This window comes from Gymnodraco acuticeps, unplaced genomic scaffold (assembly GCF_902827175.1).
Source record: "Gymnodraco acuticeps unplaced genomic scaffold, fGymAcu1.1, whole genome shotgun sequence".
In the NCBI taxonomy this organism is placed as follows: domain Eukaryota; kingdom Metazoa; phylum Chordata; class Actinopteri; order Perciformes; family Bathydraconidae; genus Gymnodraco; species Gymnodraco acuticeps.
In genome coordinates, this window is record NW_022991808.1 from 102,116 (window position 1) to 128,941 (window position 26,826).

The window sequence follows — 26,826 nt, forward strand, 5'->3', positions numbered from 1 at the left end:
TTTCAGTTGTTTTTGTTTATTGTTTACAACAAGGCTACATCACCGATGATGTCATGGTGTCAGTCTCTCCGTCTCATTACCCAGAGTTCACTCTGTCTCGCTTTGTGGAAAAACAACTAAAAGTCAACCAAAGTTAAAAAGGTCAAAGGTGACGCCAAACCTCCAGCATTACGCCTCGCAGCCGCCGCTTGGCCAAGAGCATCATGGGAAATCTTTTGGCTCTTTGTATGGCACGGACAGAAAACATCACGACCAAAGTCCCAAAAATAAATCTTCTCTTAAAAACTGCTCGTCCACTGATGAAGACCCTGAACGCATCAGTGCACACCTGACCCTGCCCACCTGATCCGGCTGCAGGTGAGCTCAGGTGAGATCGGGGGGGGGGGACGTCGACGACTGTGTCCAATCAGTCCTCTGTCAGTCCTTCAGAGCGTTTTCCTGTTTCACATTCAAAGTCCTCCATCTTTATCTCCCTCACCTCCGGATCCTCGTCTGCAGTCGCAGCTTTTTGCCGTCACCTCTGAATGTTGGTCAACAAAAGATTAACCTGGAAAACAAACAAGACGTTACCTTCAGAGGACGTTTGCTACAGTTACAGTGTGTGTAGCTACCGGTGTGTGTAGCTACCGGTGTGTGTAGCTACCCGTGTGTGTAGCTACCCGTGTGTGTAGTTACCCGTGTGTGTAGCTACCCGTGTGTGTAGTTACCCGTGTGTGTAGTTACCCGTGTGTGTAGTTACCCGTGTGTGTAGTTACCCGTGTGTGTAGTTACCCGTGTGTGTAGTTACCCGTGTGTGTAGTTACCGTGTGTGTAGTTACCCTTGTGTGTAGTTACCCGTGTGTGTAGTTACCCGTGTGTGTAGTTACCCGTGTGTGTAGTTACCCGTGTGTAGTTACCCGTGTGTGTAGTTACCCGTGTGTGTAGTTACCCGTGTGTGTAGTTAACCTGTGTAGTGAGAAGGTCGCAGCTATCGGTACAGGTCTGGTGAACTCTCTGATGGCCCAGCACACCTGTTTACACTCCTCCGCACTGAGGACCAACAAACAAACAAACATTAGACCAAACCACTTCCTGTTTGTGTTCAGGTGAACTCAGGTGTGGTTGCTGTTGATTAGTGTTCAGGTGAACTCAGGTGTGTTCCTGTTGATTAGTGTTCAGGTGAACTCAGGTGTGTTTGCTGTTGATTATGTGTTCAGGGTGGAAATTTCAGGTGTGTTCCTGTTGATTAGTGTTCAGGTGAACTCAGGTGTGTTGCTGTTGATTAGTGTTCAGAGTGAACTCAGGTGTGTTGCTGTTGATTAGTGTTCAGGTGAACTCAGGTGTGTTGCTGTTGATTAGTGTTCAGGTGAACTCAGGTGTGTTGCTGTTGATTAGTGTTCAGGTGAACTCAGGTGTGTTGCTGTTGATTAGTGTTCAGGTGAACTCAGGTGTGTTGCTGTTGATTAGTGTTCAGGTGAACTCAGGTGTGTTCCTGTTGATTAGTGTTCAGGTGAACTCAGGTGTGTTGCTGTTGATTAGTGTTCAGGTGAACTCAGGTGTGTTCCTGTTGATTAGTGTTCAGGTGAACTCAGGTGTGTTGCTGTTGATTAGTGTTCAGGTGAACCCAGGTGTGTTGCTGTTGATTAGTGTTCAGGTGAACTCAGGTGTGGTTCCTGTTGATTAGTGTTCAGGTGAACTCAGGTGTGTTGCTGTTGATTAGTGTTCAGGTGAACTCAGGTGTGTTCCTGTTGATTAGTGTTCAGGTGAACTCAGGTGTGCTGCTGTTGATTAGTGTTCAGGTGAACTCAGGTGTGTTCCTGTTGATTAGTGTTCAGGTGAACTCAGGTGTGTTCCTGTTGATTAGTGTTCAGGTGAACTCAGGTGTGGTTGCTGTTGATTAGTGTTCAGGTGAACTCAGGTGTGCTGCTGTTGATAGTGTTCAGGTGAACCCAGGTGTGTTGCTGTTGATTAGTGTTCAGGTGAACTCAGGTGTGTTTCCTGTTGATTAGTGTTCAGGTGAACTCAGGTGTGTTGCTGTTGATTAGTGTTCAGGTGAACTCAGGTGTGTTGCTGTTGATTAGTGTTCAGGTGAACTCAGGTGTGCTGCTGTTGATTAGTGTTCAGGTGAAACTCAGGTGTGTTGCTGTTGATTAGTGTTCAGGTGAACCCAGGTGTGTTGCTGTTGATTAGTTGTTCAGGTGAACTCAGGTGTGTTGCTGTTGATTAGTGTTCAGGTGAACTCAGGTGTGCTGCTGTTGATTAGTGTTCAGGTGAACTCAGGTGTGTTGCTGTTGATTGTGTTCAGGTGAACTCAGGTGTGTTGCTGTTGATTAGTGTTCAGGTGAACTCAGGTGTGTTGCTGTTGATTAGTGTTCAGGTGAACTCAGGTGTGCTGCTGTTGATTAGTGTTCAGGTGAACTCAGGTGTGTTGCTGTTGATTAGTGTTCAGGTTGAACTCAGGTGTGTTCCTGTTGATTAGTGTTCAGGTGAACTCAGGTGTGTTGCTGTTGATTAGTGTTCAGGTGAACTCAGGTGTGCTGCTGTTGATTAGTGTTCAGGTGAACTCAGGTGTGCTGCTGTTGATTAGTGTTCAGGTGAACTCAGGTGTGTTCCTGTTGATTAGTGTTCAGGTGAACTCAGTGTGTGTTGCTGTTGATTAGTGTTCAGGTGGAACTCAGGTGTGCTGCTGTGATTAGTGTTCAGGTGAACTCAGGTGTGTTGCTGTTGATTAGTGTTCAGGTGAACTCAGGTGTGTTGCTGTTGATTAGTGTTCAGGGGACTCAGGTGGTTGCTGTTGATTAGTGTTCAGGTGAACTCAGGTGTGTTGCTGTTGATTAGTGTTCAGGTGAACTCAGGTGTGTTCCTGTTGATTAGTGTTCAGGTGAACTCAGGTGTGCTGCTGTTGATTAGTGTTCAGGTGAACTCAGGTGTGTTGCTGTTGCATTAGTGTTCAGGTGAACTCAGGTGTGTTGCTGTTGATTAGTCCTGTGTGCACCTCAGGCTGACAATCACACTGTCCTACTGTTCATAAAGGGTTAGGGTTAAAACACCTGTACATTGAATGGTGGTGCGGACTCAGGTGAGCTCACCTGGTGACCTGTTTGTGGAAGTCAGTCAGCTGTTTGTGAGTGACTGTCACTGCACCCCCCGACGTCTCCTTAGGCAACGCCTTCAGAGCGTTTTCTAACCAGCGGCAGAACGTCTGGAACAGAGTTTAGAAACACAGGGTTATTATTCAGACCTGTAGGGATCGGACCCCCCCTGACTATATGTACTGATAATAACCCCCCCACTCACCGGACGGTCGAACAGCATCACCTCCCACAGCACCTCGGCCACGTCGGGCAGGGTGTAGGGGGGGAGGCAGAAACAGCAGGAAGTCATCAGCTGGGTGATCAGCTGCTGGCCGTGCTGCCCCATGGCCTGGCCAATCAGCTGCTTCCTCAGCTCAAAGTCCTCCTCGTGCTGCACACACACCAGGGGTAGACATTAAGGGTAAAATGCCACTGGCCCTCCGGGCCGGTGGACTTGTATTATCACTGGCCCCACCATTGTAACCACTGGCCCGGAGCATTCATCCAAAAAAAAAATCGACTAATAATGAAGAAAATGAACACATTTGTTGCCATAGTAATTTATGCACTAACTACATTATTACTTGTACTACAACATTTGAATCATCAGTTCTTCCTCATTTTCCTCAATTGTTCATATTTGGTTTATTAAAATAATGATATTGTGGTCATTGCTAAAAAATGTCTGCTATTATGAGTATTATTATTTGTATAATGCACTTTCTGCCTTCCTGTCATCAGGAGTTAGAAATGTAATGGCTGTAATAGATTAGAGCCTTCATTCTCCTAAACTGCTGGGACATTTCCCTAAAGCCAATACCTTTATTTTCTATTCTTCACTTACTGTCAGCATAGGTCGGCATTGATGTACAGAGCCGACAGAAGACCTTGTTTATATCATCATATTGAGAGGTGCAGTGACGCATCCTGAAACCAGGAAGTAAGCTGCTGGTTCCCTCGACAGAAAGCAATGAGATTTCTCCACAGGGTTTTGGAAAATAGCTGGAAATAAGGTCTGTGGAAAACAAACCTGTTTGATAAATGCACGTTTTGTTCAGCCGGATAATCTCCTACTTTTATAATTTTCTAATCATAAATCTAATCGATGGGTTTTAGGATGCGTCACCACTAGAAGCCAACTCCATCCATCAAGCTGAAACTTTCTCTCCCTCTTCTTCTCATGCTCCCTGTCACTCTCCTTTAACTCCTCCGGTGACTTTCTTTTATTTGAAGATTGTTTTTTGCCCGGCGCTTGGTCGGTTATTATCGCTGGTATTAAAAACATTTTGGCGAATGGTTAAGTGGCGCGATAGTCTGTAGTGAAGGAGCAGGCTCCCGCTCATGGGAGCCTGCTCGCGCTGTGCTCTGCAGCAAACAGCCTTTTGCTTCTCACCCAACAACGACAACCGACTCACGAAACGCTATGTTGTAGCGTTGATAAACAAAACAATTCAACAACATTGCTAGTCAAAATACCAATACCACTTTTTTTTTTTAAAGCAATATTTTTAGTGGCCCGAGCAGGCAAGTGGAAAGTATGTTATGCTGGCTCGGTGTGTCTAAATAGTGCTTCCGGGCCAGCGGGCCATTTATAATGTCGAGCCCTGCACACACATATTACTCACTGTCTCTACACCTGGTTCCTGAAGGTGGAGACCCCCGTGTGAATCAGGTCTCATGAACTTCATACACATATTACTCACTAACTCCCTAGACCCGTCCCTTCGTCCGTCTCTACACCTGGTTCCTGAAGGCTACTCACATCGTTGGAGACCCCCGTGTGGATCAGGTCTCTCATGAACTTCATGACGCTGCAGTTTGCGTCGCGGTGGTCCAGAGACGCTGCTGCCACGGCGCACTGGATGATGTGAACGATGATGCTGCTGCTGAGCAACGTGACCGGACTCCTCTGCACAAACCTGACACACACAGATCAGACAGGTAAATATCAGACAGACGGGTGGATGTCAGTGAGACAGGTAGATGTGACGGGCTTTACCTGGTGGCCAGTCTGAACAGGTCGTCCACGGTGTCCCGGATGGTTCCTCAGACCGTTCTGCATCTCCAGCAGCTGGAAGGTCGGCATGCACAGAGCCTGAAGGGGGGGTCATCAGGAGAGTCTGTAGGTGTGGCGTGTGTTTACCTGGTCTATAGGTGTGTGTACCTGTGTAGTCCAGGTGTGTGTGTGTGTACCTGTGTAGTCCAGGTGTGTGTGTGTGTGTGTACCTGTTCTACAGGCGTGTGTCTGTGTATGTGTACCTGGTCTACAGGCGTGTGTCTGTTGTACCTGGTCTACAGGCGTGTGTCTGTGTGTCTGTGTGTGTACCTGGTCTACAGGCGTGTGTGTACCTGGTCTACAGGCGTGTGTGTACCTGGTCTACAGGCGTGTGTGTACCTGGTCTACAGGCGTGTGTGTACCTGGTCTACAGGCGTGTGTGTTCCTGGTCTACAGGCGTGTGTGTTCCTGGTCTACAGGCGTGTGTGTTCCTGGTCTACAGGCATGTGTATGTGTGTTGTACCTGGTCTACAGGTGTGTGTCTGTACTGGTCTACAGGCATGTGTGTGTACCTGGTTTACAGGCGTGTGTCTGTGTGTGTACCTGGTCTACAGGCGTGTATCTGTGTGTGTGTGTTTACCTGGTTCTACAGGCGCTGTGTGTACCTGGTCTACAGGCGTGTGTGTACCTGGTCTACAGGCGTGTTGTCTGTGTGTTACCTGTAGCATGTCGAGCAGGCCCTGCCTACAGCCCTCCTCCATTCCGTACTCGTCCACCAGAATGCTCCCAAGGTACAGGAAGCAGGAGTGTGGATACACCTGGTACACACTCACCATCTGGTGACAATAGACAGCACACAGGTGTGTTAGTTCTAAACCGTGGACAGGTGTGTTAGTTCTAAACCGTGGGAACAGGTTGTGTTAGTTCTAAACCGGGACAGGTGTGTTAGTTCTAAACCGTGGACAGGTGTGTCTCACCTGCGTGACGAGTGGCTGCAGCAGGTTGGCGGATCCCTTGCCGACACACCTCACAGCGAACCTGAGACAGCGACAGCAGCGCTCCACGATCCTGTTATCAGCCTGATGAGTGTTCAGAGTGTCTGACAGCACGGGCCAGATCTACGGGCGAGATATTTTACAGACAGCTGAGATATAGCATACACACAGGTGAGAGATATCATACACACAGATGAGAGATATCATACACACAGATGAGAGATATCATACACACAGGTGAGAGATATCATACACACAGGTGAGAGAAATCATACACACAGGTGAGATATATCATACACACAGATGAGAGATATCATACACACAGGTGAGAGATATCATACACACAGATGAGAGATATCATACACACAGGTGAGATATATCATACACACAGATGAGAGATATCATACACACAGGTGAGAGATATCATACACACAGATGAGAGATATCATACACAGATGAGAGCACAGGTGAGAGATATCATACACACAGGTGAGAGATATCATACACACAGATGAGAGATATCATACACACAGATGAGAGATAGCATACACACAGATGATAGGTGAGCGATATCATACACACAGGTGAGAGAGCACAGGTGAGAGATAGCATACACACAGATGAGAGATATCATACACACAGGTGAGAGATATCATACACACAGGTGAGAGATATCATACACAGAGGTGAGAGATATCATACACACAGGTGAGAGATATCATACACACAGGTGAGAGAAATCATACACACAGGTGAGAGATATCATACACACAGATGAGATATATCATACACACAGGTGAGAGATATCATACACACAGATGAGAGATATCATACACACAGGTGAGAGATATCATACACACAGATGAGAGATATCATACACAGATGAGAGCACAGGTGAGAGATATCATACACACAGGTGAGAGATATCATACACACAGATGAGAGATAGCATACACACAGATGAGATAGGTGAGCAATATCATACACACAGGTGAGAGAGCACAGGTGAGAGATAGCATACACACAGATGAGAGATATCATACACACAGGTGAGAGATATCATACACACAGGTGAGAGATATCATACACACAGGTGAGAGATATCATACACACAGATGAGGCACAGGTGAGAGATATCATACACACAGGTGAGAGATATCATACACACAGGTGAGAGACATCATACACACAGATGAGATAGGTGAGAGATATCATACACACAGGTGAGAGATATCATACACAGATGAGATATCATACACACAGATGAGATATATCATACACACAGATGAGGCACAGGTGAGAAATATCATACACAGGTGAGAGATATCATACACACAGATGAGATAGGTGAGAGATATCATACACACAGGTGAGAGATATCATACACAGATGAGATATCATACACACAGATGAGAGATATCATACACACAGGTGAGAGATATCATACACACAGATGAGATAGGTGAGAGATATCATACACACAGGTGAGAGATATCATACACAGATGAGATATCATACACACAGATGAGATATATACATACACACAGATGAGAGATATCATACACACAGATGAGAGATATCATACACACAGATGAGATATCATACACACAGATGAGAGATATCATACACACAGATGAGATATCATACACACAGATGAGAGATAGGTGAGAGATATCATACAGATGAGAGATATCATACACACAGGTGAGAGATATCATACACACAGATGAGAGATATCATACACACAGATGAAAGATATCATACACACAGATGAGAGATATCATACACACAGATGAGAGATATACACAGATGAGAGCTATACACACAGATGAGAGATAGGTGAGAGATATACACACAGATGAGATATCATACACACAGATGAGAGATATCATACACACAGATGAGAGATATCATACACACAGATGAGAGATATCATACACACAGATGAGAGCTATCATACACACAGATGAGAGATATCATACACACAGATGAGAGATATCATACACACAGATGAGAGCTATACACAGATGAGAGCTATACACACAGATGAGAGATAGGTGAGAGATATACACACAGATGAGATATATCATACACACAGATGAGAGATAGGTGAGAGATATCATACACACAGATGAGAGATATACACACAGATGAGAGATAGGTGAGATATCATACACACAGATGAGAGATATACACACAGATGAGAGATAGGTGAGATATCATACACACAGATGAGAGCACAGGTGAGAGATATCATACACACAGGTGAGAGATATCATACACACAGGTGAGAGATATCATACACACAGATGAGATATCATACACACAGATGAGAGATATACACACAGGTGAGAGCACAGCTGAGATATATCATACACACAGATGAGAGGCACAGGTGAGAGATATCATACACACAGATGAGAGCACAGGTGAGAGATATCATACACACAGATGAGAGATATACACACAGATGAGAGATAGGTGAGAGATATCATACAGATGAGAGATATCATACACACAGGTGAGAGATATCATACACACAGATGAGAGATATCATACACACAGATGAGAGATATCATACACACAGATGAGAGATATCATACACACAGATGAGAGATATACACAGATGAGAGCTATACACACAGATGAGAGATAGGTGAGAGATATACACACAGATGAGATATATCATACACACAGATGAGAGATAGGTGAGAGATATCATACACACAGATGAGAGATATACACACAGATGAGAGATAGGTGAGATATCATACACACAGATGAGAGATATACACACAGATGAGAGATAGGTGAGATATCATACACACAGATGAGAGCACAGGTGAGAGATATCATACACACAGGTGAGAGATATCATACACACAGGTGAGAGATATCATACACACAGATGAGATATCATACACACAGATGAGAGATATACACACAGGTGAGAGCACAGCTGAGATATATCATACACACAGATGAGAGGCACAGGTGAGAGATATCATACACACAGATGAGAGCACAGGTGAGAGATATCATACACACAGATGAGAGCACAGGTGAGAGATATCATACACACAGATGAGAGCACAGGTAAGAGATATCATACACAGAGATGAGAGCACAGGTGAGAGATATCATACACACAGGTGAGAGCACAGGTGAGAGATATCATACATTACAGGTGAGAGCACAGGTGAGAGATATCATACACACAGGTGAGAGATATCATACACACAGGTGAGAGCACAGGTGAGAGATATCATACACACAGATGAGAGCACAGGTGAGAGATATCATACATTACAGGTGAGATATTATACACAGTTGAGATAAGTTCATCGAGGTCTGACACCATCTGATCAACGTGATCAAGGTTAGTTATTTAATAACATAGGTTTTATGAGTAGATATTAAAGGACTCCGGTGGCTTCAGGAAAGCTCAGGTGTTTACCTCCTGAATGACTTTCTGACAGGGATGAGTCTGTCCATTCTCTACGATGGGGTTTGTGTGTCTGAAAGGAAAAACAACAGGTTAAAGGTCTGTGGCTTCTTTAATGTATATTATTATTATTTATAATGCCGTCACTTAAGTTATAAATGTGACCACAGGTAAGCTCACCTGAAGATAACTGCCAGTCTGTCGAGCCACACGGTGGGGTCAGCTGATTTACCGTTAGTAGATTCTTCAGACAAAAGCTGAAACAAATTCCAGATTAGTTTAGACATTGTTTTAATTCGGAATTTACCTGCGGGGTGGGGGAGACTCACCTTTTTAAGAGCCAACACCTGAACAGCACAGAGGTCAGAAAGACACTCTGCGATCTTCTCCAAGGGAAGACGAGCCAAGACCAGAGCCGTACCTGTACAGGTAAACAAACACAGCTGAGGACCTGAGGCCTGTACTACGAAGCCGGATGTTCTCTTAGCGGCTAACTTCAGGTTAACTCTGGGTTTCCGGTCCTACGAAGCTGGTTCTCTTTTTAGCGGCTAGATCTCCATGGTAACTGATGCTGAGCGGCTAACCTGGTCCGGAGCAGGTTAGGTTGCAGGCTAAGAGCTCAACTCAGTGAAAGCACCGCCTGCTGACCAATCAGAGCTCAGTGTGCGGAGTTTAAAGCGATCAAGTCATATTACAGGAGAAAGGAAATACAGAAAAGCTGCCGTTGCAGGAAAGACGGCCGGCAAAAATCAGCGACTGTGTGAACGTGAACATGAATAGAATATCACCTCCATCTTCAGAGCATTCTGACTATTATAACATTAGCGTTAAGAAAGCTTACTGAAATATCTGCCACAACATAAGTAACCGGATCAGAGTCACATTAAGTACAGTCCATATCACTTCATAATGTATCATCTCCTGATCTGAGTCAGCTGAGCCGTATCTGGCCGTGCAACACTCACAGCGTCACAGACTGGATGCAGAAGGATTATTTTAAGCAACACATTAAGTTGAGGAAACACTGGAGTCAAATGTAATGAAAGTCAGATGGTGTCTTAGACGGGCAGTGATATCATAAAGCTGTTAATGTACGCATTCAAACACTTGTTCTGTTCCCAGCTGTGTTCACCTTGCAGGTGCAGCTCTGTGGCTTTGATCCTGGGTCAAGTGTTTAAGTCATGGATGTTTAAACTTTAACTTCTTCATATGTCTAATATTATAGTTGACTTTTCATTCAGGAAGTATGATGCTGCGCTGTCAGTGCGCTTCTCCATGTCTGTGATTGGTCGAATGCTCCAGATACCACCCCTCTCATGTGAACGCGCACCTAACTAGATAGGACACGGCTGGCTTGAGCGATCCACTTGATAACCCGCGTCGTAGGACAGTTTAGCGAGAGCGGGTATGTTTTGGATTAGGCCAACCGGCTAACTCAAACACATCCAGGTTAGGTTGAACCAGCTTCGTAGTACAGGCCTCTGAGCTCTACCTGTACAGGTAAACAAACACAGTAAAACACCTGAGAACCAGAGAGAGATCTACCTGTAACCCTAACCAATTGTGACCCACCTGTACAGGTAAATAAAAAACATTGTGAGCCCTCACGCACCTTTGAGCAGTCCTACGGCAGCCTCGGTGGATAGGGCGAAGGTGTCAAGGGCCCGGGCGATGTCCAGCAGTCCCTGGAAGTGTTGGGCCATGTGGTCTCTGCACACTGAGCAAATGTTGTGGATCGACTTCGCCGCCGCCGACGCCAGAGGCTGTTCCCTGAGTCCTTTCATCAGGTAGTTCAGGACGGGGTCTGACAGGAAGAGCAAACACACAAAATAAAAGTCCTATCATCGGGTACTTCAGGTCTAACAGGTTTTAGATTCAGACGGAGAACCCTTACCGAGGAACCTGGGGTTTCTGTCGACCACTTCGCTCATCTCTCCCACCAGCTCAATGCTCGTGAATCGGACTGCTATGTGTACCGTCTCAGGAAGTAAGACCACCTGCTGCAAAACCTCGGCGAGCGTGGGGTTGTTTTCTCTGCAGAACCACAACCACAGATTAATCATCATCACAGAACCAGATCCAGAGATCATTCATCATATAAATATGCTCTGATGACTCTCTGACCATAAAGCAAAAAACTCACGGATCAACGCTCTTAGCAATCGCAGCCATGATGAACAGAACGGCCTCTGTCACCTCCCAGGACGGGTTCCCTTCTTTTAATGTCGAATACAACTGAGAACAACAGAGAACATCTTTAGAGTAGGAGGTACAGAACATCTTTAGAGTAGGAGGAACAGAACATCTTTAGAGTAGGAGGTACAGAACATCTTTAGAGTAGGAGGAACAGAACATCTTTAGAGTAGGAGGTACAGAACATCTTTAGAGTAGGAGGTACAGAACATCTTTAGAGTAGGAGGAACAGAACATCTTTAGAGTAGGAGGAACAGAACATCTTTAGAGTAGGAGGTACAGAACATCTTTAGAGTAGGAGGTACAGAACATCTTTAGAATAAGAGGAACAGAACATCTTTAGAGTAGGAGGTACAGAACATCTTTAGAGTAGGAGGAACAGAACATCTTTAGAGTAGGAGGTACAGAACATCTTTAGAGTAGGAGGAACAGAACATCTTTAGAGTAGGAGGTACAGAACATCTTTAGAGTAGGAGGTACAGAACATTTTTAGAGTAGGAGGAACAGAACATCTTTAGAGTAGGAGGTACAGAACATCTTTAGAGTAAGAGGTACAGAACATCTTTAGAGTAGGAGGTACAGAACATCTTTAGAGTAGGAGGTACAGAACATCTTTAGAGTAGGAGGAACAGAACATCTTTAGAGTAGGAGGAACAGAACATCTTTAGAGTAGGAGGTACAGAACATCTTTAGAGTAGGAGGAACAGCACATCTTTAGAGTAGGAGGTACAGAACATCTTTAGAGTAGGAGGAACAGAACATCTTTAGAGTAGGAGGTACAGAACATCTTTAGAGTAGGAGGAACAGAACATCTTTAGAGTAGGAGGAACAGCACTGTTTCAGGTACCTGAGAGAAACACTCCATGGATCCAACCAGAAAAATGACGTCTTTGACGAGGTCTGAGACTCTCATCCTGAACTCTCCAAAATCATCCGTATCCTCCGGGATCCCCTCCTGTTGGGTCAGAACCAGTTACACAACCAGATAATTCACAATTACCCACAACCAAGGAACAGAACCAAAACCACTGAAGTCTGGTGTCTAATCCAGACTAAAGACCGTTTCTCTTGACCCTACGCATGGTTCTTAACCTGTTTAGCCCCGAGCCTGTTTTTCAGGTTTCAGGCTAGAAAATGACATTCCCAGAACAAATGACCATATCTTCTAAAAGGGTTAAATTAATAATCTTTTTTCTCAAAGCAATGATAAACCTGTGAGTTGGATGTAGAAAAGTCAGAATCAATATAGATGTTTTATAGTTTAAAGAAAATTCAGATTGAACATAGTAAAAAAACTGTAAATTATAGTGTCCGTCCAAAATATATTTTGTACTTATAGTGAAAACTAACCTTGGATGATGGGTTAGTAGACTAAAAGCTTTAGGAATCCAACGTACAACATATACTAAGTACCCTGTATCAACATTGATGCAAAACAAGTGATATTTGACCTTTTTAGACAGATTTAGCAAACAAAAACCTCTTCTGGGGCCATTTGGGTGGATTTTCCATATCTCTGGCCCACCTTGCTGGATTTTGACATGTGACATCTCTTCCTGACCGTCGGAGCCAATAGAATCGAGGGGAACTCCCACATAGTCCTTATTTGGTAATGTGTGTGTTTTAGACTGCCGCATAGCCTAGACCGGAAGCAGCAGCCACTCTGATGGCTACCATTAGTAGCTAACTTTTGCTCTCCGATTTTTACATAAAAATGGAATTATGGATTATAAATTAAATAATTTTTTTATACAGAGACGTTAAAAACCTATGGATTAACCGATTCAGCCACGTTTTTTCTGGTTTTAATGCCATTGAACACGTCTTTTGATCAGATTGACGCTACGGTGAGGCGATCTCCCTAGAAGCTCCGTAAAGGTACGTGTTGTGATGTATGTGTTTGCTTCCCCTGTCGCGAGTCCGGATCACTCAGTGATGATACTATATACCTAAATAATCTGTGGAACCTCAGCTTTAATCGGATATCTTGTATGTGCAGCTACGATAAGTAATAAGGGTACTTTTATCTTGAGTTCTGTGCCAATGTCCGTTAGCATTTTTCGCTAAGGGGCCATTTAGATGCTTCTTATGAGACTTGTGTTTTGGTAAAAATAGTTTGTATCGTCAGTTAGCTGAGATTATTTCCGTTAATCTGGTATAACACATTAATAGGTTCTTAAATATTAAGATGCCCTGAGACAGTGTCGTGAAAAAAAAACCCAGGGTCCCCGCCGACGGGGACCTTGGGGTTTAACAGGTTAAACAGGAAGTGGAGGATCAGAGGTGGTTCTGATGGACTCACGTGGTCTGGGTCCAGCTGACAGTGTCGGGCCAAACAGTGCAGAAGTCTCTGGATGTATGGTCTGAAGATGGTGTGAAGAGCGGTATCGTTTATTTTATACAGATGTTCTCCGAGTCGGTACCAGAAGTTAAAGGAGATCTCCACCACCTGTATCAGAACAGAGACCCAAATGTAAAAACGAAGGATAGAACTAAGAATGTAATAACATTTGAACGCACCGTGAAACTGCGATTTTATTGGTGTATTTGTACCTCGTATTGCGGGTGTCCTGCACAGATCAGCAGCAACTCCAGGGTCCGCAGGTCTCCCATCCCCTGGCCCGGACTCCGGACTGTGGTCTCCAGGAAGGTCTCGCAGAGCTCGGTGAAGATCCGGCAGTAGTTCAGGACTCTGAAGAAAGAGGTCAGAGTGAGTGGGGCTGATAATGGTTCTAAGCACAATCAGAATCAGTTTCCAGTTGGTCCTCACTTGTCCAGGTCTTCCCGAGCCACCGCCATGTGGTACGCCGTCTCCAGCGTCAGGACGCCCTGGAAGAGCTGCAGGGCCAGACCCATGTTGGTGTCCACGTTCTCGATGGCGTACAGCGCCGAGCAGACGCAGTCAGACGCCGCCTCGTGGAGGTTTGTGGAGGTTTCATCCCTCTGCTGTGAAACACAGAAGCAACATGTCCGTTAGAGACAGGACCAACGGACCCATCAGGAGCTTTATCTTCTGAATCCACCACAGCCTTTCTGTATGTAAACGTCTTTCATGGACATCCAACAGGAAGCACACGTTTCCAGGGGGTTCAGAGATTAGGGTTATCAGTGTTACTCACCAGGACTTGGAAGAGGACCATGAGCAGCTGGTTCCCGGCCATGAAATTGCTGTCCAGGACTCCCAGGTTGAACCAGCTCCCCAGACAGCGAAACACTTTAATCAGCATCTTCTCCTCCGTGCCTGCCTTCTCCACACAGGAAGTCTGAAACAAACCCAGCAGTGGGGTTAGAGCGAGTCTGACACTATATTTAAACAAAGGGCGTAAATATATATATATATATATATATATATTATTACTGACCAGCAGCGTGACCACGGTGCTGGAGTAGTACGCCAGGTCTTCGATGATTTCCGTCCTCCGGTTGGCTCCGATCCTCAGAGAGCGGCTGTGGACCTCCTCCGGCAGAACGGTGAGGATCTCTATGAGGAAGGGCATCGAGCTGATGTCATTGTTGTACCTGGGGGGGGGGGGATACGGACAGGTGAGTCAGGACACACCTTCTTACAGATCAACATCAGTGCAGGTGAAGTTTGTGTTATCTCTGTGTTGTCTTTCTGCTGTGAAGTCGTGTGAATTCTTACTTTTCTATGAGTGTGTGAACACATCCCTTCCAGGAGGCCATCTGGAGAGCCAGATCTGCTATAGCTAGAGCCAGCTGAGGAATAGCAGAATAAAAACATCAGGAAAGAGATGCAGAGACACTTTGATTAACTGCATCAATAAACCTCACTTAGTTTCAGTTTCAACACTTCCTTTTTGTTTTGTTGACTTCATCCTCACTGAAACCAGCAGCTGATGCAACCAACGTGTCACAAGATAGAAAACAAGTGTGCAAGTGTTACCTTTAAAAAGGGAACTAGTTATCTTTACCAGTAGAGGAACTAGTTATCTAGGAACTAGTTATCTTTACCAGTAGAGGAACTAGTTATCTTTACCTGTAGAGGAACTAGTTATATTTACCTGTAGAGGAACTAGTTATCTCTACCTGTAGAGGAACTAGTTATCTTTACCAGTAGAGGAACTAGTTATCTTTACCTGTAGAGGAACTAGTTATATTTACCAGTAGAGGAACTAGTTATCTTTACCAGTAGAGGAACTAGTTATCTTTACCAGTAGAGGAACTAGTTATATTTACCTGTAGAGGAACTAGTTATCTCTACCTGTAGAGGAACTAGTTATCTTTACCTGTAGAGGAACTAGTTATCTCTACCTGTAGAGGAACTAGTTATCTTTACCTGTAGAGGAACTAGTTATCTCTACCTGTAGAGGAACTAGTTATCTCTACCTGTAGAGGAACTAGTTATCTTTACCAGTAGAGGAACTAGTTATCTTTACCTGTAGAGGAACTAGTTATCTCTACCTGTAGAGGAACTAGTTATCTTTACCTGTAGAGGAACTAGTTATCTTTACCAGTAGAGGAACTAGTTATCTTTACCAGTAGAGGAACTAGTTATCTTTACCAGTAGAGGAACTAGTTATCTTTACCTGTAGAGGAACTAGTTATCTTTACCTGTAGAGGAACTAGTTATCTTTACCTGTAGAGGAACTAGTTATCTTTGCCTGTAGAGGAACTAGTTATCTTTGCCTGTAGAGGAAGTGGTTATCTTTACCTGTAGAGGAACTAGTTATCTTTACATGTAGAGGAACTATGTATCTTTACCTGTAGAGGAACTAGTTATCTTCGCCTGTAGAGGAACTGGTTATCTTTACCTGTAGAGGAACTAGTTATCTTTACATGTAGAGGAACTAGTTATCTTTACATGTAGAGGAACTAGTTATCTTTACCTGTAGAGGAACTAGTTATCTTTACCTGTAGAGGAAGTGGTTATCTTTACCTGTAGAGGAACTAGTTATCTTTACCAGTAGAGGAACTAGTTATCTTTACCTGTAGAGGAACTAGTTATCTTTACCAGTAGAGGAACTAGTTATCTTTACCTGTAGAGGAACTAGTTATCTTTACCTGTAGAGGAACTAGTTATCTTTACCTGTAGAGGAACTAGTTATATTTACCTGTAGAGGAACTAGTTATATTTACCTGTAGAGGAACTAGTTATCTTTACCTGTAGAGGAACTAGTTATCTTTACCAGTAGAGGAACTAGTTATCTTTGCCTGTAGAGGAACTAGTTATCTTTACCTGTAGAGGAAATAGTTATCTTTACCTGTAGAGGAACTAGTTATCTTTACCTGTAGAGGAACTAGTTATCTTTGCCTGTAGAGGAAGTGGTTACCTGTGTGACGATGATGGGCGACAGGTCTTTGAGGTTCTGGATGTGGGTCAGCAGAGAGTCTCGCAGTGCATTGTGGGTCTCGGGGGGAAGCTCGTAGAAGGACGTCTGGATCTTCATCTTCATGGTCTGAGCAGCGAAGTAACAAGACTCCACGTCCTGCTTCAGCTGCAGCAACTGGTCCGCGATCTCCCAGGCGTACATCTGTGGGACAGGAAGTGATGTCATCAACACAGCAGCTTTTGCACCATAAGCAGCTAAAGCCCTGTTTTATTATTACACACACACACATATATATATACATACACACAGGTGTATGTATTAGGGCTGTCAGTCGACTAAAATAGTTAATCGCACATTTTTTATCTGTTCTAAATGTTCCTTAGAGGGATATTTTTCAAGTTTTTAATACTCTTATCAACATATGAGTGGACAACCTGGAACCTCTCTCATACAATACAATAATACAATACAAAGTGTGTGCAGGGCTCGACAGTAATGGTTGCCAGGTTGCCATTGGCAACCATTCAGAAAAAATGTCAACCACTTCTTGGCCACTGCTGGCAACCAGTTTCTAACGAAGAAATAAGGACAGCAAACAGCAAAATGTGCACCCCAAAATAGATAAATGTTAATTATTTGTTGTGACCAGTCGGAACCTGAGACTTAAGTTGCACGTGCATTGGTGTGATTACGGAGCCAGAAAGCCATGCACGTTTATCGCGTGCGCCATGTGTTTGTTTTACAAAAAATGGCGAAGCAAATTAAGTTGTTTGACTGTGGGGTAAAAAGTTCGGCCAACCCGTCAACATCTCAGACCAATGTTCAAAGTGATTCAACTGATAGAGATCAAGATGAACCCGAACGAAAAGCACAGAGGAAATGTGTAAAGTCTTGGGAGGCAAAACATTCTGCTCCATTGTCCATTCACTTCCGGTAAAAGTTTCTTCAAAATAAGAGTCCCGATCTTATTACTACCAAAATAAAAGTGGTAAACGAAACTTTACCATAGAAAAATATTGGCATACAAATATAATGACTTCTATAAAAAGGTAACACATGTTAAATATAGTTTGACACATTGAAGGTAATTTACAGCATTAATAATTAATATCTAATTCTTCACTGTGAATGGTTTTCATTTATTAAACATTACAAATGTATTAGTCTGGCCAATCAAGACTTCAATGCTGAAGGGCCAGTGGATCTATGGTGGGGGTCAGCACAGAGGTCAAGACTTCAATGCTGAAGGGCCAGTGGATCTATGGTGGGGGTCAGCACAGAGGTCAAGACTTCAATGCTGAAGGGCCAGTGGATCTATGGTGGGGGTCAGCACAGAGGTCAAGACTTCAATGCTGAAGGGCCAGTGGATCTATGGTGGGGGTCAGCACAGAGGTCAAGACTTCAATGCTGAAGGGCCAGTGGATTTATGGTGGGGGTCAGCACAGAGGTCAAGACTTCAATGCTGAAGGGCCAGTGGATCTATGGTGGGGGTCAGCACAGAGGTCAAGACTTCAATGCTGAAGGGCCAGTGGATTTATGGTGAGGGTCAGCACAAAGGTCAAGACTTCAATACTGAAAGGCCAGTGGATCTATGGTGGGGGTCAGCACAAAGGTCAAGACTTCAATGCTGAAAGGCCAGTGGATCTATGGTGGGGGTCAGCACAGAGGTCAAGACTTCAATGCTGAAGGGCCAGTGGATCTATGGTGGGGGTCAGCACAGAGGTCAAGACTTCAATGCTGAAGGGCCAGTGGATCTATGGTGGGGGTCAGCACAGAGGTCAAGACTTCAATGCTGAAGGGCCAGTGGATCTATGGTGGGGGTCAGCACAGAGGTCAAGACTTCAATGCTGAAGGGCCAGTGGATCTATGGTGGGGGTCAGCACAGAGGTCAAGACTTCAATGCTGAAGGGCCAGTGGATCTATGGTGGGGGTCAGCACAGAGGTCAAGACTTCAATGCTGAAGGGCCAGTGGATTTATGGTGGGGGTCAGCACAGAGGTCAAGACTTCAATGCTGAAGGGCCAGTGGATCTATGGTGGGGGTCAGCACAGAGGTCAAGACTTCAATGCTGAAGGGCCAGTGGATTTATGGTGAGGGTCAGCACAAAGGTCAAGACTTCAATGCTGAAAGGCCAGTGGATCTATGGTGGGGGTCAGCACAAAGGTCAAGACTTCAATGCTGAAAGGCCAGTGGATCTATGGTGGGGGTCAGCACAGAGGTCAAGACTTCAATGCTGAAGGGCCCGTGGATCTATGGTGGGGGTCAGCAGAGGTCAAGACTTCAATGCTGAAGGGCCCGTGGATCTATAGTGGGGGTCAGCACAAAGGTCAAGACTTCAATGCTGAAAGGCCAGTGGATCTATGGTGGGGGTCAGCACAGAGGTCAAGACTTCAATGCTGAAGGGCCCGTGGATCTATGGTGGGGGTCAGCACAAAGGTCAAGAAAACCCACATTTGAAAGGGAGTCAACGGATGACCAAGAAACTAGTGACTTGCTCAATTCATTTGTGAGGGATCTGTGAAGAACAGCAGCTGCACTCCTGGTGTTTCGTTGCAGTCTCTCGACCAGATGGAGATGGTCAGCACGCTCTCTATGGTTCCTCTGTAGAGCGTGGTGAGGAAGGGAGGGGGGAGCTGCGCAGGAAGTGTAGGCGCTGCTGTGCCTTCTTAAATAGTGATGTAGTGTGAGTGGACCAGGTCAGACTGCTTGGTGCTGTCTGTAGTCTTCACTGCTGTGCCGTTGATGTGGAGTGGTGACTTTTTGTTCCTGAAGTCGACAATGATCTCTTTTGTTTTATCAACATTCAGGATTAGGTTGTTGATGTTACACCAGTCTGTCAGATGTTTCACCTCCTCCCTGTAGGCCTGTTCCTTGTTGTCCCTGATGAGTCCCACCACTGTCGTATCGTCCGCGTACTTTATGATGTGGTTGGTACTAGGGGTGTAACGGTTCACAAACATTTCGGTTCGGATACGTACCTCGGTTTTTTTGGTCACGGTTCGGTACAGCAGAATTTTTTTTCACAAAACAAAAACATATATATATATTTTTTTATTATTATTATTATTAAACTGTGAATAATGTATTCACTCAAATAAATACAAAATATAATAAAATAAACATTAAGGTGCAGCATTTCGATGAACTGAAATAATCTGTATTTGAACTTTACTGTACTAGTACTCACAAAACATAAACTATTAGTTTTGGGTTTTTAATTATTATTAAACTGTGAATATTCACTCAAATAAATACAAAATATAATAAAATGAACATTAAGGTGCAGCATTTCGATGAACTGAAATAATCTGTATTTGAACTGTAGCCTACTGTACTAGCACCTAAGTAGCCAGTTTCACATTAGGACTTGCTTGTCATTGTATTTTCATGTTTTTTTAAATAAAAATTAACTTGTCCACATTGCTTGCTGAAAGGGCAGATCTGCTGGCACTAACAATGTCTCCTGATGTGGAGAAAACCCTCTCGCTAGGGACAGAGGTAGCCGATACAGCCAGGTAGCGCTTTGCTAACATGGCAACATAAGGATATTAGGCGTTTGTAATAGCTTTGGCTCGGTCTGAACTTGTTGCGAGTGGTGGAGGCTTAAATGCTAGCGGGAGTTGGGTTTGCACTTCAGTCTTTTTTCTTTTGGTACCGGTGATATTCACGTTCGGGTGATGCCTTTTCAAATGAGTGTGCAAGTTTGATGTATTGCCAGCCGCGTAACCAATTTTAGTTGAACAATGCCGACAAACAGCTTTGGTTCGGTCCACCTGTCTTTGTCCGTCATCCTTGTACGTAACTGCGAAACCAAAATGTTCCCAAACCGGAGACTTCAATGATGCTGGAGGATTTTCGAGCTCAACTTTATCTGCGTTCGCCATTAATTTTTGACAGTTCCTCAAATTACTGACTACATTTGAACGCATCCCTCTGACCAGCTCTCATAGTATGCCTCTCATCCAATGAAATGACTTGCTCGCTCTATGACGCGTTGAACCCAATGTGAGCAAATTACTCTGAATGCTGCGACGCAGCACCTGAGATTACTTCCAAAAAGTTATTCACGTTCTCAATTTTTTACGTTTAACGTTATATTCGTTCGGTACACTTCGGTACACACCTGTACCGAACCGAAGGGCCCGTACCGAATAATTTCGGTACGGGTACGTGTACCGTTACACCCCTAGTTGGTACTGAACCTGGAGCAGCAGTCGTGGGTCATCAGGGTGAAAAGCAGTGGACTCAGAACGCAGCCCTGCGGGAGCCGGTGTTTAAGGTGATGGTGCTGGAGGTGTTGTTACCAACCCGAACATACTGGGGTCTCTCTATTAGGAAACCCAGCAGCCAGTTACACAGGGGTGTGTTGAGTCCCAGGGGTCCCAGTTTGTTTACCAGATGCTGGGGGATGATTGTGTTGAACGCTGAGCTGAAATCCAGGAACAGCATTCGCACATGGGTGTTCTTCTCCTCCAGGTGGGCTCACATGGAGCGCAGAGGAGATAGCGTCCTCTGTAGAGCGGTTAGGGTGGTAAGCAAACTGGAACTGGTCAAGTGTGGGGGGAAGTATGGAGACGATATGGTTCTTTACCAGCCTCTCAAAACACTTCATCATGATGGTAGCTAGCACCAGATGCTAACAACAACAATACACGTAAGGTGTGCCCGTTCTCTCTCGTGCCACACACACACCTCCTGGTCCTCCCGATGGCCAGTCAGTGCCTGCCGGTGAGCGTGGAAGTGTGGTCTGCCGCAAGCGGGCAGCAGAAGCGGGGCTGTCAGCATCAGTTTGTAGATGGTATTTTTAAACTCGATGCGCTCTGAAACTACGGGGCGGCCGAGGACAAAAAATACACATGCGTTAATCGCGTTATTCACTATCTACCTCTTTCTACCTGTGCAGGTACAGCTCTATCTACCTGTGCAGGTACAGCTCTATCTACCTGTGCAGGTACTAGGGCTGTACCCGAGTAGCCGAATAATCGTTCGTTGGAGTACTATTCGGATTTTCGTTTTTTTTTCCGTTTTAATTTTTTTAATTTATTGAAATCTCTAATATCAACGTAAGAGCTTGTGCCTCTTCGGGGGGTGCTAACACTTAACCATAAACGTTATCGGTTACTTTCTCCGTCTTTATATGTAGATATGACTTTTTCTCCATTAATCTCCGTCACATTGTTTCCATAGCTCTTCTAACTCTCCTTCAAAATAAAAGCATGTCCATACAAAATAGGAAGCCAAGCCAAATTACACGACATATACAACTGCAACGAAAGTAACAAACACAATGCAGTATCCTTTTCAATTTCAAAGAACACAAATTGGGTTAATAACTATAAAACAATACTGTAGATCAGGGGTACTCAAATACAAATCTTAAAGGTCCAAAGAAATGTTTCAATAAGACAAAGGTCCGTTTATTACGGTCATTCAAACTTTTAAACAATTGCAAGAAGATTCTTAACACGAGGTTGCAAAAACAAAAAGTCTCTGTATGCAGCAGTTTCCATTGTTGTTGTGTCTGTGCTTGATCCTCAGAGTCGCAGAGTAAGAGCTGCAGTTATGAGTAAAGGCAGCTGCACCCTCTTTCATTCAGCATTCCCATTATTGCTTTATAAATGTCTTGCCCCTTGTGTGTCCACTGAGGTTCGTCAGGCCCAACACATCTTCAACAAACTCCCCCTTTGCCTCTTCATAAAAACTCACAAACACCAGCAACTGAGCATTGTCAGTGGTGTCAGTGGACTCACCCACAGCTAAGGAAATGCACTGTGCATTTTTTATTCCATCACAAAGCTGATGAATCAAATCACCAGCCAGTCTTTATGTTCTTCTGGTTGCTGTGGAATCTGAGAGGGGATTTGCTTGACCTGTTATTTCCTCTTTGTGTTTGCCTTCAACATGGTCTCCATCACTTCAGTCATGCATTCTTTTATACTCAGTTATGATCCAGTGGAAAGTCCTTACCTTCTGGCCTAGTTCACTCAAAGTGGTTACTTTCTGTTGGCTGGGCATTGAAGTTTTACACACCGTCTTATTTGACTTTCTCAGGACTTAAAACTGTTTTTTGGGGGCAGACCCCCACAAAGAAAAAATATATATTTACACACATAAGGTAAGGTCATCATCTTAACAGTTTTGTATGCTCATCCGTGAGCAGAGCATCAAGTTGACATGTCTATTACAGCTGAATGCGGCGATTACCATCTTGTTCAGCAAAACGCCTCACAGCTGATTAAGATCAAAGCTTTAGTGCGTTTTGATTCAATGCTGAGTGCAGCCAAACTGACAGTCTCTTCTCTGTCAGTGTACCGCACCTCATTCCTTCAGTGCTTGGGTCCGAATGCTTCTCGTTTTGCGCCGTCAAATGAAATCGCCGCCAATCATATTTCAACGCTCGCGCCAGGGAGGGGTTACAAGACTCGCGTCTTGTGCTGCATTCACTTGCACTCGGACATTAGAGACTTTCTCTCATCCGATGAGCCACAACTTTTCTTTCAAAACAAAGCTGCCAACTGAGGTGGCAGCTGGGGTGGCAAGGCTATTTTTTAGGGTGTCAGTTGCCACCCCGGTAGGTGAAACTAGGCTACTAGCTACAGTACAGATGCAACTAGATGAGCTGTTAACTCTCGCTCTGACTCAGACAGGTTGAAAGAGACGACACGTATTTTTCCCACCCGCATTCCGCGAAGACCCGCCCTACTGTGCCTCTGATTCGCAGACTGTTTGGGGGGAAAACGCTGACGGGTGCTGAATGTGATTGGACCAATGCGTTGACAGACACACACACAGTGGAGCAGTCGGACATGCAGAGCGCTGTTTGCAGTCTATGGACATAGCGGAGAGTTTTGACTCGTTGAGTTGTGGCAATGTCTCAAAGATGACACAGATAATATTATGAAAAGTATAATTTGCTCAGAGTCCAGAGACCGTTGTGGTTCGGTCCGGACTTTGAGGATGCCTGCTGTAGAATAACAAAAAGAATGCCGTGAATAAACCGAAATACACGTGTCGAAGCGGTTCGCTGCTGATTACTGCCGAATATCCGGAGCCCGAAAAATGGTATTCGGGACAGCCCTAGCAGGTACAGCTCTATCTACCTGTGCAGGTACAGCTCTATCTACCTGTGCAGGTACAGCTCTATCTACCTGTGCAGGTACAGCTCTAGCTACCTGTGCAGGTACAGCTCTATCTACCTGTGCAGGTACAGCTCTAGCTACCTGTGCAGGTACAGCTCTATCTACCTGTGCAGGTACAGCTCTAGCTACCTGTGCAGGTACAGCTCTATCTACCTGTGCAGGTACAGCTCTATCTACCTGTGCAGGTACAGCTCTATCTACCTGTGCAGGTACAGCTCTATCTACCTGTGCAGGTACAGCTGTAGCTACCTGTGCAGGTACAGCTGTAGCTACCTGTGCAGGTACAGCTGTAGCTACCTGTGCAGGTACAGCTGTAGCTACCTGTGCAGGTACAGCTCTATCTACCTGTGCAGGTACAGCTCTATCTACCTGTGCAGTTACAGCTCTAGCTACCTGTGCAGGTACAGCTCTATCTACCTGTGCAGGTACAGCTCTAGCTACCTGTGCAGGTACAGCTGTAGCTACCTGTGCAGGTACAGCTGTAGCTACCTGTGCAGGTACAGCTGTAGCTACCTGTGCAGGTACAGCTGTAGCTACCTGTGCAGGTACAGCTCTATCTACCTGTGCTGGTACAGCTCTATCTACCTGTGCAGGTACAGCTGTCTGTAAACAAATCATGTGATGTTTGTAGTTGTTATGATGTCACAGTGCTGTTGGTCACACACCAACAACCAGCAGGTAGGGGTTACCTGAGTGACTAAAGATAGAAACAGGAAGTAGTTTGAGCCCCGCCCTGAAACAAACTGCCCCTCAGCTGCCTCAGTATTGTTGTTATTATTGATTCATTTTCCAACATGAGCAGTTCATAGTTATATTTACAGTATATCAGATGTTCAGGGTTCTTCAGAGACAGAGCCTACTACCTTTACCTGTGTGATGATATTATTAATCTTTCACTAACCAACACGTGTAACTGTTTAATCAGCGCATCTCTCAGAAATCTATCTGTGGAGAGTCTGCTTTTTAACATGTGAGTTATTAACATGTCTTTCCGAGGAGCTGGAGAATCTTTACTGCTAACAGGCTACATTTGGCTGTGATAACTTTACTGACTGACACCAGACATGCTAACAGAGCTAACAAGCTATCTTTAGTTGTGATAACTTTACTGTCTGACACCAGACATGCTAACATGCTAACAGAGCTAACAGGCTATCTTTAGCTGTGATAACTTTACTGTCTGACACCAGACATGCTAACAGAGCTAACAGGCTATCTTTAGCTGTGATAACTTTACTGTCTGACACCAGACATGCTAACAGAGCTAACAGGCTATCTTTAGCTGTGATAACTTTACTGACTGACACCAGACATGCTAACAGAGCTAACAGGCTATCTTTAGCTGTGATAACTTTACTGACTGACACCAGACATGCTAACAGAGCTAACAGGCTATCTTTAGCTGTGATAACGTTACTGTCTGTCACCAGACATGCTAACAGAGCTAACAGGCTATCTTTAGCTGTGATAACTTTACTGACTGACACCAGACATGCTAACAGAGCTAACAGGCTACATTTGGCTGTGATAACTTTACTGACTGACACCAGACATGCTAACAGAGCTAACAAGCTACCTTTAGCTGTGATAACTTTACTGACTGACACCAGACATGCTAACATGCTAACAGGCTATCTTTAGCTGTGATAACTTTACTGTCTGACACCAGACATGCTAACAGAGCTAACAGGCTATCTTTAGCTGTGATAACTTTACTGTCTGACACCAGACATGCTAACAGAGCTAACAAGCTATCTTTAGCTGTGATAACTTTACTGACTGACACCAGACATGCTAACAGGGCTAACAAGCTATCTTTAGCTGTGATAACTTTACTGACTGACACCAGACATGCTAACAAAGCTAACATGCTAGTAGGCCCGCTGAACTCCTCAGAGACCGGAACCTAGGACAGAAACTCGGATCTAAACTGCAGTAAATCACGTTAACAAGCCGCCTCCATTATGTTCCTGTCAGAAGCTAACAGCTAACAGCTAACAGTGATCTGTATATGCAGTCTGTGTGGTCCATTCATTTAGCTTAGCTCTGATGCTAGCGGCTCTAAGCTGCGCACTTCGGATCCTCCGGTCTCTCTACCGGACCAGAGGAACCACAGAAACCCGGTCCAATTTGCCCGGAATAGACCCTCCTCCCGGTCCTCACTGGTCTCTGGGTCTAACCCTCTAATCCATGTTTCCGCATGTTTCAGCACGTTTTCTCGGTTTCTCCCCCCCCCCCCCCCTCCCCCGGTTGATCTCCCCGGTGTGTCTCTCTGCAGCTAGCCCTCTCGTTTCCCCGCAGTTTCTCTCTCGTATCCCCGGTCCTCCCCCCGGTCCTCTCCCCGGTCCTCTCCCCGGTCCTCTCTCCCCGGTCCTCCCCCCGGTCCTCTCTCCACGGTCCTCTACCCTCTCCCCCCGGTCCTCTCTTACCGATCTCTGCAGCTCCCCCAGCCACACGGAGGCCCTCTCTTTCCCCGCCGGGTCCGGGTCGTGGTACAGGGCCTGCACCGCCTGGAATACCAGGGTCAGGTTGGGCTTACCCTCCATGTTCTGTATCTGTCTGTATATATTTATATAAAACAGATGAATGTATTATTATTATTCTCTCAGAACTACACGGTGACGACCGCCATCTCACAGGTTTCCCGCGTGCAACCGCTAACTCGTCCCGACAGGAAACACAGACCGGAACATTAGTTCCGCCCTGTGTTTCCCA

The 26,826-nt window shown here is 45.0% G+C and overlaps 1 protein-coding gene across 1 annotated transcript; it reads right to left on the reverse strand.

Annotated features, from left to right (window-relative positions):
• Positions 1-26,826, reverse strand: tnpo3 (transportin 3). Its single transcript, XM_034199635.1, is given in 24 exon segments — positions 1-547; positions 946-1,029; positions 3,069-3,181; positions 3,277-3,444; positions 4,816-4,972; positions 5,053-5,087; positions 5,089-5,148; positions 5,769-5,885; positions 6,027-6,167; positions 9,502-9,562; positions 9,670-9,746; positions 9,819-9,910; positions 11,102-11,293; positions 11,384-11,523; positions 11,633-11,724; positions 12,530-12,637; positions 13,985-14,131; positions 14,236-14,374; positions 14,453-14,628; positions 14,802-14,945; positions 15,045-15,201; positions 15,326-15,399; positions 16,974-17,174; positions 26,541-26,826. Coding segments are annotated over 24 exon segments (2,808 nt in total). The 5' UTR covers positions 26,658-26,826; the 3' UTR covers positions 1-531.